Genomic DNA, 13,316 nt, shown 5'->3' on the forward strand with positions numbered 1-13,316 from the left:
CTGTTATAAAAATCTAACCCAGATCTTAAAAAAGTAATCTGTTATGCTGACCTGGTCAAGATACCACTAAAATGTCTTCCTCTGAACTGATCAGCAAAATGGTCTAGCAATATCATTACAGCTTTTCAGAATATTTTCATCATAAGGACGTTGGCATGAAAGAATTCTTCTCAAGAGCAATCTGAAATAAACAAATTGCTGGCCTTGGTTTTGCAGAATAAACAAAAGCGCCACATTACCTTTAGGTAATGAGGTTTAATAGAAAGATATAATCCTTTGAATTTTTATCACACACTTTGTACCAAAATGTAATCTTGCCAGATGCAAATACAGATTTCTTTCAAACAATAACATTTCCAAGAATTATTAGGGTTTATTTGTATTTGCACTTCAGATAGAAATCGTTAATTAATTATCCATGGGTATACACCAATTCCTCTTCCAACACATAACAAGACTAATTTTTTACAAACACAATGTCAAAAAAAATCTAATTTTGTTGAATCTAAAAGATTCCAGATGACACGTTTCTATTTTTACCCCCACATAGGTGATATATGGAATGTTTCAGAAAAATACTAACACAATAGATCATAAAACTTCAGAAAATATATAATGAATATCCCCTTTGAAAATTAATGGATACAGGGTGAGTGCTTGTTTCTTCTATTTATTTCAACTCAGGCAGCTTCCATTCAGGAAGCCTTTCTGGCTTGCTCTGGTATAATTATTTGATGATTTCTATTCAAAATGCTAAGGCAAGTAAATCCTAAAAGTTATCAGGAACTTTGTTGTTTGAAAAAATCCTGTATGCATGTCTGGTAACATTACTATTTTTAAAATTTATATTACGTTAAGATGGATTCTTTCAAAATGCTGAGTACAGAGTGGGAAGAAAAGTCAGTGCCAGAGGTTCTCCATTGTAAAGAAAACAGATTCGTCTCACATTAATGCGCCTTTTGATTGGAACTAAAGCAATAAAGGCACTACAGACTCCACCAACGATAATACTTTATTCCTTTCCTCAGAAAGGGCAGAAGAAGAATGAAACAAAACCTTTTGCTGAGTGTCAGGGAAAAGTAGAGAGATGGGGAGGAAAACTGTACAGCTTAGTAGCTATAAACAAGGCACATATAATAGAGATATATCCTTCTCAAGTTGTGAATAGTTGCTTAGTTTGTATGACAAAAATCATCCCTAATTGATGGCCCTGAGGGAAATCTGGAGGGCAAAGTGAGGGTATGAGATGGACCTAGCAGGTAAGGTTAAAAAAAATTCTAAGAGGTTCTATAGCTATATTAAGAGCAAAAGGGTGGCTAGGGAGAGAGTAGTTCCACTCAGAGATCATCAGGGGTAACTATGTCTTAAGCCCCAAGAAATAGGTTGGATGTTAATGAAATTTCTCCTCAGTACTTACTGAGAAAATTGTGGTTGCTCAATAGATAACAGAAACAAATGGAGATGTTTTGGCAGACATTTATTTTACCAGGGAGGAGGTGTTTATAGCCTTATAATGCATTAAGATGGATAAACCCCAAGGGAGTGACTTTGCGGAGGCTAGAGAGGAAAGAGAGGAGACCCTTGCAGAGATATTTGCTTCATCATTAGTCACTGGTGAAGTTCCCAAAGACTAGAAGTCAACTAACGTTGTTCGAAAAGGGTAGCAAATACAACCCAGAGAACTACAGGTCAGTCAGCCCAACATCAGTAGTGGCGAAATTACTCAGGAGTATTCAGAGTCAGGACCTACCGACATTTGGATAGACAAGAGTTTGATTAGCAGGAGTCAGCATGGCATTCTGCATGGAAAGCTGTGTTTGATCAATTGTTCAGTTTTTTTTTGAAGAGGTAACCTAAAAGGTAGTTGAGGATAGGGCAGTAGATGTGTATTTGAACTTTAGCAAGACCTTTAACAAGATCTTACGTGCTAGGTTGGTCTGGAAGTTTAGGTCCAGGGAGAGCAGGGAAGATGGAAATTGGCTTGTGGGTAGGAAGCAGATGGTGGCGGTGGAAGCTTGCTTTTCAGAATGGAGGCTGGTGACTAGTTGGGACTTTATTATTTGTAATCTATATGAAAGATTTGAGTGTGGATGAACAAGGCTTGATTAGTAAGATTGTGGATGATACAAAATTAGGAGGTTGCTGAGAATGAAGGTAGATTACATGCAGATTTTGATAAGTTAGGGAAGTGGACCACATGGCAGATGGATTTTAATATACTGTAGATAAGTGAGAGAAGGTGCATTTTGTAAAGTTAAGCCAGCGTACGACATAATATGGATGGTAGGCCACTAGGGAGTGTAATGAACCAAGGAGTACAGGAGCATAGCTTGCTGAAAGCGGCATCAATGGTAGACCACATGGTGAAAAAAGCATTTAGCATGCTGACCTTCATCAGTCAGGGCACTAAGTATAGGTGTTGAGACATTATATCACTGTTGTGTAAGTTGCTGAAGTCATTGGTGAGGCCAAATTTAGGGTACCATGTACAGTTTTGGTCACCATGTCATAGCAGAGATATGGTTAAATTGGAAAGAGTACAGAAAAAATATTGAGGATGTTGCCAGCATAGAGGGTCTGAGTTATAAGGCGAGGTTGGCCAAGGAAGGTCTCCATTTCCTTTGGCGTAGGAGAATGAGGGGTGACCTTGTAGAAAAGTTTTAAATTATGAGAGTGTAGATAAGGTGAATGGTAACAATCTTTTTCTCAGGATAGGGGAGTCCAAAAATAGGGGTTATAGATTTAGGGTAAGGAGGGAAAGATTTAAAAAGGACCCAAGAGGCAGCTTTATCACACAGAGGATGGTGAGTATAAGGCAAGAACTGCCAGTAGAAGTGGTTGAGGCAGGTATAGTAGTATCATTTAAGAAGCACTTGGATAGGTGGAGGGGAGGCGACGCAAGAGGGATATGGGGCAAACACAAGAAATAGAGATTAGCTGGGTAGACATCATGGTCAACACAGATTTATTGAGACAATAGGCCTCAATCTATGCTTTATTACTCTGTGACAAAGATGGAAAGTACTTCAAATACATCATGAGAAATTTCTACCCAATAGTAACCTCAAGCTATTTCATTCTTCTTGTATATTACCTTCATTTTCTACTTGCTACTATGAAGAATTCCTTATGAAATAAATCATAAAATATTTGTCACTTACCTTCACAAAGCAGTTCTTGTGCCCTGGGACAGAACCATGAATGTACAGGATGTTCTGTTTTGTATTTACTCTCCACACCTACAAACATATAAACAGCTCAGTAAACCATCTATAACAGAAACAGGATAAGCAGAAGAAGTAACACGTGCAAAAATATCTTTCCATCAAACTGTGTAAGAACTACTTTAGAAAGTTTGTTTTGACAACTAAGAAACCCTATTTATCAGTTACTGACATTTGGAGACTACAGAATTTTCTATTATTTCCATCTATCTGCCCACCCCCACCTCACCTTCAAGCCTCTTAAAATGTTCTATAAAATTAGGGAAATTCATACTGCAGTATTAAATCTGGACTAAGCCCAATAAATATGGTTTTCCTTATTTATTAAGACATTTCAGAGTTAATAATTTGGACCTTAAGGAAAGTATGAACGAAATAGGTGCGTTAGGTGACACTATTCACGACTATTTGATATCACACACTGCTTCAAAGCCAATGAACTACTTTAATTGGATGTTGTAGTTCTCCACTTGACACGAGAGGAAATGAAGATTATACACAACTTTGTATAAAGTAGGCAAATCTTCGTTTCCAGAAGACATTAGGGAACAGGTGGCATTAGGAGAATCCACAAACTTCTTGGTCACCATCATTGATTACTCGGTTTTATGATGAAAATATTTAACTACTGGAATTTACATGTCCCAAACCACAGAGTAGAATTTGATTTCCAGTCTATGGATTACTACTCCAACGTGCTAGCCTTAAAATTTAGGTAAAACTATTCTTCATCTGAATCTGATGGCGAATCTGTGGAATTCATTGCCACAGACAGAATAGAGGCCAAGTCATCGGGTATACTTAAAGTGGAGGTTGATAGGTTATTGATTAGTAAGGATGTCAAAGGTTACCAGGAGATGGCAGGAGAATGGGATTGAGAGGGATAATAATCAGTCATGATGGAGCAGACCTGATGCACTGAATATCCTAATTCTGCCTTTATGCCTTGTGCCTTATTTGGTACAGTATATGGAATTAAGCTACTGATCACCCACGATCTCAATGAATGGAGGAATAGGGTCTTGGGGTTAAAAAGCCAGCCCCTGTTCCTGAATCTCAAGAACAATGAACTAAATAAAATACAATAACATTATTAAAAAGTTCAACATCTAACCTGGAGTGTAGTAATGCAGTAAACCTATAGCAGTTGTAATTTGAGAAGGTATACTGAAGATTGTCTGAGACTGTTACCCTCCTGTAAGCTTAATAGGCATCTTGATATGATCACAAGGTAGCTGATAGATCAGAGTCTGACAAAAAGTTTAAGAGATGTCAATCAAATGGACAATTTTTCTTCCCCTTGAATTAATCATTGGGCAACACAACCCTCCTCTTCTCTGATTTAATCACAGTTCAGTAATTATCACCTTCAGCCCATGAGCCGTTCTGTAGATGTTCCCCATTCTTCCAGGCATTTTCTTCCCAGGAAAAACTCTTGCAGGATCCTGTATTCAAGGAAGCAGATATTGTTTGTAAGCAAGATAACAAATTTAACATAAAGTTTAAAAATATATTCCTTGCACATAATGGCTTACTAGTAATTATCTAGGACTATATAATAATCATTTAAAATTATCACAGTATATTTGTATAAACATAATTTTTATAGAATTTTAATATCCTACGTGCTCCTTAAAAAGAAAATGAAACCAATACTTAAGCTGCAGCTACCAAGAAATTCACGCTACATTCCTGATTAAAATCTAGGCACAGATTGGGATATGTGGGTGAATCACCCGAGTTTAATCAATGAACATACCATGCCACACATTTATGCAACTCAATTTGTAAAGCAATCAGCTGAAAGTTCAAATATTGGTTGCTTATGGCATTGGATGTTGGATTGTTATTTTTAAAATTGGGTTTTCAAAATTTAGAGAACAGGCATCAGAAATTTTATGGTAAGTGTCACTGTAGTTAATGTTAAATTGAAGAAGTACAACTATCTGACAAAAACCAATCACCCCCAAAATGAATGGAAAACAGCTCTGCTGGAATAAGAGTTTCAAGGGCTGAGATGCTGAATCAGACTATTAATGGAACCGACTGCAATATGTACAGTAGTGCTGGAAATACTGCACTAACAAATAACACTTACACCACCGGGACCCGAACCTCCTGGCCTTCGATGAGTTTTGGTTTGTCCATGAGTTGCAGGTTGGCCTATAAATCCCCATCTCTTCATAACTCCCTGAAAACCTTTACCAATTCTGTAGGAATAAGATTCGAAGACAATACATTGCATACATGTTATCTCAAAACTCAAGATCATAATTCAGATCTACTTTTCTAGGGTTTTACAATGAAATAACACCAACTAAAATCTAGAAATACTGAATAGATGAATTCTAGTTTCAATTAGTGGGAAGAATAAGTCATTGAAAATTACATAAACTTTAGCAATTGAAATAACACATCAAACAATAGCATTCACTGAACTTTCACAACTACAGGACAAGAACTGACTGATTCTAGAGAATTTCAAGGAGGTTAGGTTTATTAATACGACAAGTAAATATTCAATGTGTTCAATTTGGTTCATACATGATTGATTACACAAATTACAACAGGCATCCCTTGGTTATGTGTTCTTGGATGTTTGACTTCCACCGATAAAGAGTGATCAGTATTGGCAGATTTATATTTGGATTAAATCTTAGTAAAACCAAAAGAAGTTAGATGGTTACTTGCAAGATCTAATGGACTTTGCAAGTAGTAGGTTATGAGATATTTGCTTTGTGTCTCAATTAGAAGGCCTCATTTGCCAATGAAAAATAATGTAAATTGGAAAACATAGCTTGAAGTGAGAAACTTATTTTGGTGAAATGAAAAGATAGCATTCTTCTATTTGAAGACTATTTTACAGTGGATCTTACCATACGCCAAATCGAAATTCTTTCAGACAGGCACCCATTTTTTCCTGGTCAATAATCAACAGAGCAAATTCTGAGCAAGCAAACGATGAATTTTATGACTTTCATACTTTGCTTGCATTAATTCTGCCTGCATCACTTGTTAGTCCATTTATAACAGACTGTTGAATGAGGAAAAATTCATTTCTAAAATTCTACAATTAGTGGCAATAGGAACAACACTGCAGTTTAATTTTGGTATCAAATTATGAGGTTGTAACTATTATCCCCTTTCATCCTCATCATATTCCTTATGATATAGAACGAAACCATTTACTTGGCCCATTGCATCAGATGAACCAGATTCCCTCATTCACTTCCCTACAACCTATTCCATCTCACATGCCTAACAATCACGAAGGTAGACCAGTGAACGTGGTGCATACAGATCTTAGTAAGGCATTTGATGAGGTTCCCATTGTGGGCTCATTCAGAAAGCCAGAAGGCATGAGATCCAGTGAAACATGGCAGTGTGGTTTCAGAACTGATTGCCGACAGAAAGCAGGCGGTAGTAGTAGATGGAACATATCTTACCTGCAGTTTGATGACCATTAGTGGTATGCAGGGACACCTGCTCTTTGTGATTTCCATAAATGACTTGGATGAGAAAGTGGAAGTGGGGTTAGTAAGTTTGCATATGACATGAAGAAGGCTGGTGAAGCTGTGGACTGTGTGGAGGGCTGCTGTACATTTCAGCAGGACATTGACACGATATCGAGCTGGACTGAGAAGTGACAATGGAGTTCACCTCAGAAAAGTGTGAAGTGATTCATTCTGGAAAGTTGAATTTGAAGGCCGAGTACAGGTTTAATGGCAGTATCCTTGGCAGAGTGGAGGAACAGAGGGATATTGGGGTCCCTGTCCACAGATCTCAACCCAAGTTTTTTTAAAAATATATTTTTTATTAAATTTTTAAGAGAATTACATACAATGAATAGAATAATAAAGTAATGAAAATTAATATTAGCCCTCCCCCTCCCCTTAACCCTTCCCCCCTCAACATCCCTGTCTAAAAAAAAGGGAAAAAAAAGAATTGCCTAGATATAGGAGGATCCCCACATGCACCATGGAGTTCAAAATAACTTTAGTATATGTCTTTATTTTTTCCCCAAATAACTAATAATTTTATCTTCAAATGACCTATATATTTAATCCTATCTTTTGTAGATAGGAGTGCCAAATTTTCAAAAATTTATCATATTCATTTCTTAAATTATAAGTAATTTTTTCGTGGAATGCAGCTATATATTTCATTATTTCAACAGTCCATAATTAAGTATGAATCTGATTTCCAAGTAACTGCAATAGCTTTTTTGGCTACTGCCAATGCAATTTTTATAAATTTTTTCTGATATTTATTCAATTCAGGTTTCGGTATTATCTCTTCAATATCGCCTAATAAAAATAATGTCGGGCTATGTGGAAGTTGTATTCCAATAATTTGTTCCAGTAAAAGTCTTAGATTTATCCAAAAAGGTTGAATTTTAAAACAAGACCAAGTAGAGTGTAAAAAAGTACCGATTTCTTGATTACATCGGAGATTGGTCAGATAAATTTGGGTTTAATCTGTTTATTTTTTGTGGTGTAATATATAATTGATGTAAAAAATTGTATTGTACTAATCTAAGTTGGACATTTATTGTATTTGTCATACTATCAAGACATAGTCTTGACCAATTTTTTTCATCAATTTTAATATTCAGATCAGTTTCCCATTTTTGTCTTGACTTATGAATTCCTGGTATAATTGTCTGTTTTTGAATCAAATTATACATACAAGACGTAAATTTTTCAATTCTTCCTTTTTGAATTAAAGTTTCTATTTCATTAGGTTTTGGCATTAACATTGTTTGACCCAGTTTATCTCTTAAATAGGCCTTTAATTGAAAATAACAGAAAAGAATGTTATTTGATATTTGATATTTATTCTTTAATTAATCAAACGACATCAATATACCTCCTTCAAAACAGTCACCTATATATCTGATCCCTTTTTGAAACCAGTTATATAAAAGTTGATTATCCATTGTAAAAGGAATAAGTCTATTTGGAATTAGGGTTCTCTTTGCTAATAAAGATTTCTTTATCTCATCATCCACATTTACCTTATTCCATAAATTGATCAAATGTTTTAATATAAGAGATTTTTTCTTTTCTCGTATCCATTTGGATTCCCATTTATATATATAAAATCTTCTGGTATATTTTCTCCTATCTTATCTAACTCTATTCTAATCCATCCTCTATTCATCAAAAAAAAATGCAATAAATCTAAGTTGATTTGCTTTATAATAATTCTTAAAATTTGGGAGTTGTAACCCTCCTAGGTCAAATTTACATGTCAATTTTTCCAACGATATTCTTGACATCTTACCTTTCCAAAGAAACTTACTCACATGTTTATTCAACTCTTGAAAAAACTTCTGTGGCAGTTATACTGGTAATGTTTGGAATAAATATTGTAATCTGGGAAATATATTCATTTTTACAGCATTAACTCTACCTACTAATGTTATTGGTAACATCATCCATTTATCAAGATCTTCTTGTATTTTTTTTTCAATAATGGCAAATAATTTAATTTATATAAATTCTTTATATCGTTATCAACTCTTATACCTAAATATTTTATACCATTTGTCAGCCATCTAAATTGAGTTACTAATCGACATTGAGAATAATCTCCTTTAGTAAGGGGTAAAATTTCACTTTTATCCCAGTTTACTTTATACCCTGATATTTTCCCATATTCTTCCAATCTGAAAGATAATTTATGCAACGAATGTAATGGGTTTGTTAAGTAAATCAGAACATCATCAGCAAATAAATTAATCTTATAATCCTCCTGGTTAACTTTGAAGCCCACAATATCTGGATCCGTTCTAATTAATTCAGCTAATGGTTCTATCGTCAATACAAATAGGGCAGGTGATAATGGACACCTGTTGGTTGACCTTGTTAACTGGAATGATGTTGAAATTTGACCATTTGTCACTACTTTAGCTTTGGGACTAGTATTTAAGGTTTTAATCCATTTTATAAAAGATTTTCCTAACCCATATTTTTCCAATACCTTAAATAAAAAGTCCCATTCCAATCTATCAAATGCTTTTTCTGCATCCAAAGCAACTGCCACACTCATTTCCTCCTTCTTTTGTGCCAGATGAATTATGCTAAGTAACTGAGTTACATTATCTGCCGATTGTCTATTTTTAATAAAGCCTTTTGATCCATATGTATTAATTTTGGTAAATATTTAGATAATCTATTAGATAAAATTTTTGCTATTATTTTATAATCCGTATTCAACAAAGAAATAGGCCTATATGATGTTGGTTTTAAAGGATCTCTATCTTTTTTTGGCAATACTATTAGGATCGCTGTCGAAAAAGATTGTGGAAGCTTATGTGTTCTTTCCGCTTGATATATTAACTCCATAAAGGGAGGGATTAATAAATCTTTAAATTTTTTATAAAATTCAGGCGGAAAACCATCTTCTCCTGGAGATTTATTACTCTGAAGTGATCCTAAAGCTTCTTCAACCTCTTTTAATGTAAAGGGCATATCTAATCCTTTCTGTTCTTCCAAATTCAATTTTGGAAGAGTTATTTGTAATAAAAAAATTTCTATCTCAGCAACCTCATTTTGTGATTCTGATTGATATAATTCGGAGTAAAATTTTTTTCAAGTTTCATTAATTTCTAAAGGTTTATAAGTAATTTTATTTGCACTTGTTCTAATTGCATTTATTGTTTTGGAAGCTTGCTCTGTTTTCAACTGCCAAGCAAGAATCTTGTGTGATCTTTCACCTAATTCGTATTATCTCTGTTTAGTTCTCATAATTACTTTTTCTGTTTGATATGTCTGGAGTGTATTATATTGTAGCTTCTTATTGACAAGTTGTCTTCGTTTTTCTTCTGTCATATATTTTTGGGATTCTTTTTCTAATTTTGTAATCTCTTTTTCTAATTGATCTATTTCTACCATATATTCCTTCTTAATTTTAGAAGTATAACTTACTATCTGGCTCCTCAATTATGCTTTCATCGCTTCCCATAATATAAATTTATCATCAACTGAATATGAGTTTGTATCCAAAAAAAGTTTGATCTGTTTTTTCATAAAATCAAAAAATCTTGATGTTTTAATAAAATTGAATTAAATCTCCATCTGTAAATCAATTCCTCCTTATCCATCATTATCATTGTCATTATCAAGGGGGAATGATCTGACAGTATTCTCGCTTTACATTCTACACTTTTCACTCTATCCTGAATATTCATTGATAATAGGAAAAAATCAATCCTTGAATAAGTTTTATGTCTATTTGAATAAAATGAATAATCTCTTTTTCTTGGATTAATTCTTCTCCATATATCAATCAAATTCAAGTCTTTCATCAATGATAAAGTTAGCTTTATTACTTTTGATTTTGTAATAGCCTTAGTTGACCTATCTAGAACTGGGTCTAAACAAAAGTTAAAATCTCCACCTATTAATATTTTATAATGTGCGTCGGCCAAATTCAAAAAAACTTCTTGTATGAATTTTGCATCATTTTCATTTGGTGCATAAATGTTCACAAGAGTCCATGATTCCGAAAAGATTTGACAATGTATAATCACATATCTCCCCACAGAATCAATTACCGTAGATTCCGGACTACAGAGCGCACCTGATTAAAAGCCGCTGGCTCTAATTTTAGAAATAAAATCAATTTTTTACTTGTAAAGGCCGCATCGGATTTTAGGCCGCACCGAATTTCCGGCGGACCGGATTTTCGGCGCACTGGATTTCCGGCGGACCGGATTTTCGGCGCACCGGATTTTCGGCCGCTTGTAATATGAGATATTTACACAGAAAGATATTACACGTGTTGGGCTTCAAATTCTGCCCTGTGTTCGTTTTGGAAGAGAGACAACCAACACCGGATTACAGTGCAGCGTGGCTTTATTGCAGAACGCGTTTTGCCTTCCCCTTACATTCTGCTCTTATTTATACTCCTTTTTCCCCCAAACCAAACCCTCGCTACACAAATTTGGTAAGGCTAAACTTTGTTATACCTACCGGTATTTGGTAACATCGGACACTTGTGTCCTTATTGGCCCGATACCATTCACACACAAGTTTTACTGTTTTTTTGTTTACTGAATCGCTAGCAGTTTCGGTGCAGCGGAATCCTCAGTTTCGCTCCCTCCCTCCCTTGTACTGCTGTCTAATTGTATTGTAGGAAAAAGACTGTGGGACTTGAGAGGTTAATGGGTTGCTATAAGCTCCCACTGAGCAGGTGGTATTTGGTGGGGTAGTGGGTTGTTAATGTAGCAGGATGGATGGCGTCGGGCCAGGAAATGTAACAATGCAATCGGTCCCAGCTCGTCAACCGTAACGCGTCCTAAATTGTCCTGTGGTAACTGTACCGTGTAGGCATGTAGGGGCACTGTACACTGTACAGGATGTCATTGTTTTAAGAAGATATTTATTGCTCTCATTGTTCTAAGGGGATATAGAAAGGGGCCAGGGGCTGTGAGGTGCAGAGAGAAGACAAGCGGAAGACAGGGAGAGGACGACATGCAGTCCGTGGAGAAGGACAACAACTAGCAAGACCAGAAGGAACCCCAGGTGGGGACGAAACATCCCAGGTGAAGACCGCGTTCGCTGGCGTGGGTGCTTCATTACACCTGTTCCTGGCCCCGTATGAGTCGTGTGGGAGTGGGATTAACCACACGTTGATAAGTATTGCTTGTATCGGGAAAAGGGCAGTTGCACAGCGTGGGTAGTTAAGCTAAGCCGCTTTCCGCAATGAAGTGTCATTTACCTTACCAATAAATAAGTGTAATACTGTGATCTGGTGTACAGTCTCATTCTTGTCGCGGATACATTTTCTCTGATACCACGTTCCTGCTTGGTCGGATAACTTTCCGTCCATAACACTAATATCACGTGAGCCATTCCTGACCTGAAGCGGCAGTCCCAAATTAAATCCTAACACACGTGAGGATTTTTTAAACTTTTAATTAAATCCGTATGGTAACATAAACAAATACATATTGCAAATGCTTTTTTTCGAACCGTGCCTGTAACACGGCTACTTTTAAAATACATACCTATCGGTAACACACAAATTACGTTGGGTATACTTTTTTACTGAACAGTGCATGAACAACATTCCAACATCTCCTAACGACTGGTTAAAAAATATATATATTCTGCAGCCTACCAGGAAAAGTTATTGATCGCCTTCTTCATCTTCCTCCTGCGCACTAAAACCATCAAAGTCCTCTTCTTCAGTGTCCGAATTGAACAACCCCAGGATCTCATCACTCACTTCAATCTCTTCGTTGTCGCTCTCACTTGAGCGCACGCGATCCTCTTCATCACGCAGCAGTCCAGCCTTTCGAAACCCGTTGGTGATGGTGGATGTTGTGACATGGCTCCAAGCATTTAGGATCCACTGGCAGACTTGAGTTAAAGATGCTCTTCGCATGTGGCCTGTTTTGGTAAAGGATTTCTCGCCGCTCGTCATCCAAGTCTCCCACTCAATGCGTAGTGCCACTTTAAATGCCCGGTTCACGCTGATGTCCAGTGGCTGCAAATACTTCGTGGTGCCCCCAGGAATCACAGCTGGAATTGAGTTTGTACTCTTGATGGCAGCTTTCACTGAATCTGTTATATGAGCCCTCATGCTGTCCATAACGAGCAACGCTTTTTTTATGTGAAAAAATCCCCCCGGTCGCTTGGCGTAGCACTCTCTGAGCCAATCCTTCATTAGACTCTCCATCATCCAACCTTTCTTATTGACTTTCACCATGATTTCTTTTGGGAATTTTTCCTTTGGCATTGTCAGCCGCTTAAAAATCACCATCGGTGGAAGCTTTAGTCCGGATGCTGTGCAGCTCAGAACACAAGTAAAATGCGTTCTCTCATGGCCACTTGTTTTCAGTATGATGGACGACTCACCTTTTTTATTAACAGTCCGAGTGAGAGGCAGGTCAAACGTCAAAGGTACTTCATCCATATTTATGATTTCATCTGGCCCGATGGAATTCTCCGCTATCTTTGTTTGAGTGAATGTGCGGAAGTTAGCAAGTTTTTCCTCATGGTCGGGAGGGAGCTGCTGACACAGAGTCGTGCGTACCCTGATGGACAGGCCTTTTCGTCTCATAAATCTAAAACACCACGA

At 36.4% G+C, this 13,316-nt stretch overlaps 1 protein-coding gene across 1 annotated transcript in view; it reads right to left on the bottom strand.

The window, feature by feature from the left end:
• Window positions 1–13,316, bottom strand: part of mrpl3 (mitochondrial ribosomal protein L3) — a 66,225-nt gene that overhangs the window by 14,304 nt on the left and 38,605 nt on the right. The window contains exons 7-9 of the mRNA XM_073024318.1: window positions 5,323–5,434; window positions 4,592–4,669; window positions 3,162–3,239 (exon numbers count right to left, since the gene is read on the bottom strand). Coding sequence (XP_072880419.1) covers window positions 3,162–3,239; window positions 4,592–4,669; window positions 5,323–5,434 — 268 coding nt within the window. The remainder of the gene's footprint in view (window positions 1–3,161; window positions 3,240–4,591; window positions 4,670–5,322; window positions 5,435–13,316) is intronic.

This window comes from Hemitrygon akajei, chromosome 20, assembly GCF_048418815.1.
Source record: "Hemitrygon akajei chromosome 20, sHemAka1.3, whole genome shotgun sequence".
NCBI lineage: Eukaryota > Metazoa > Chordata > Chondrichthyes > Myliobatiformes > Dasyatidae > Hemitrygon > Hemitrygon akajei.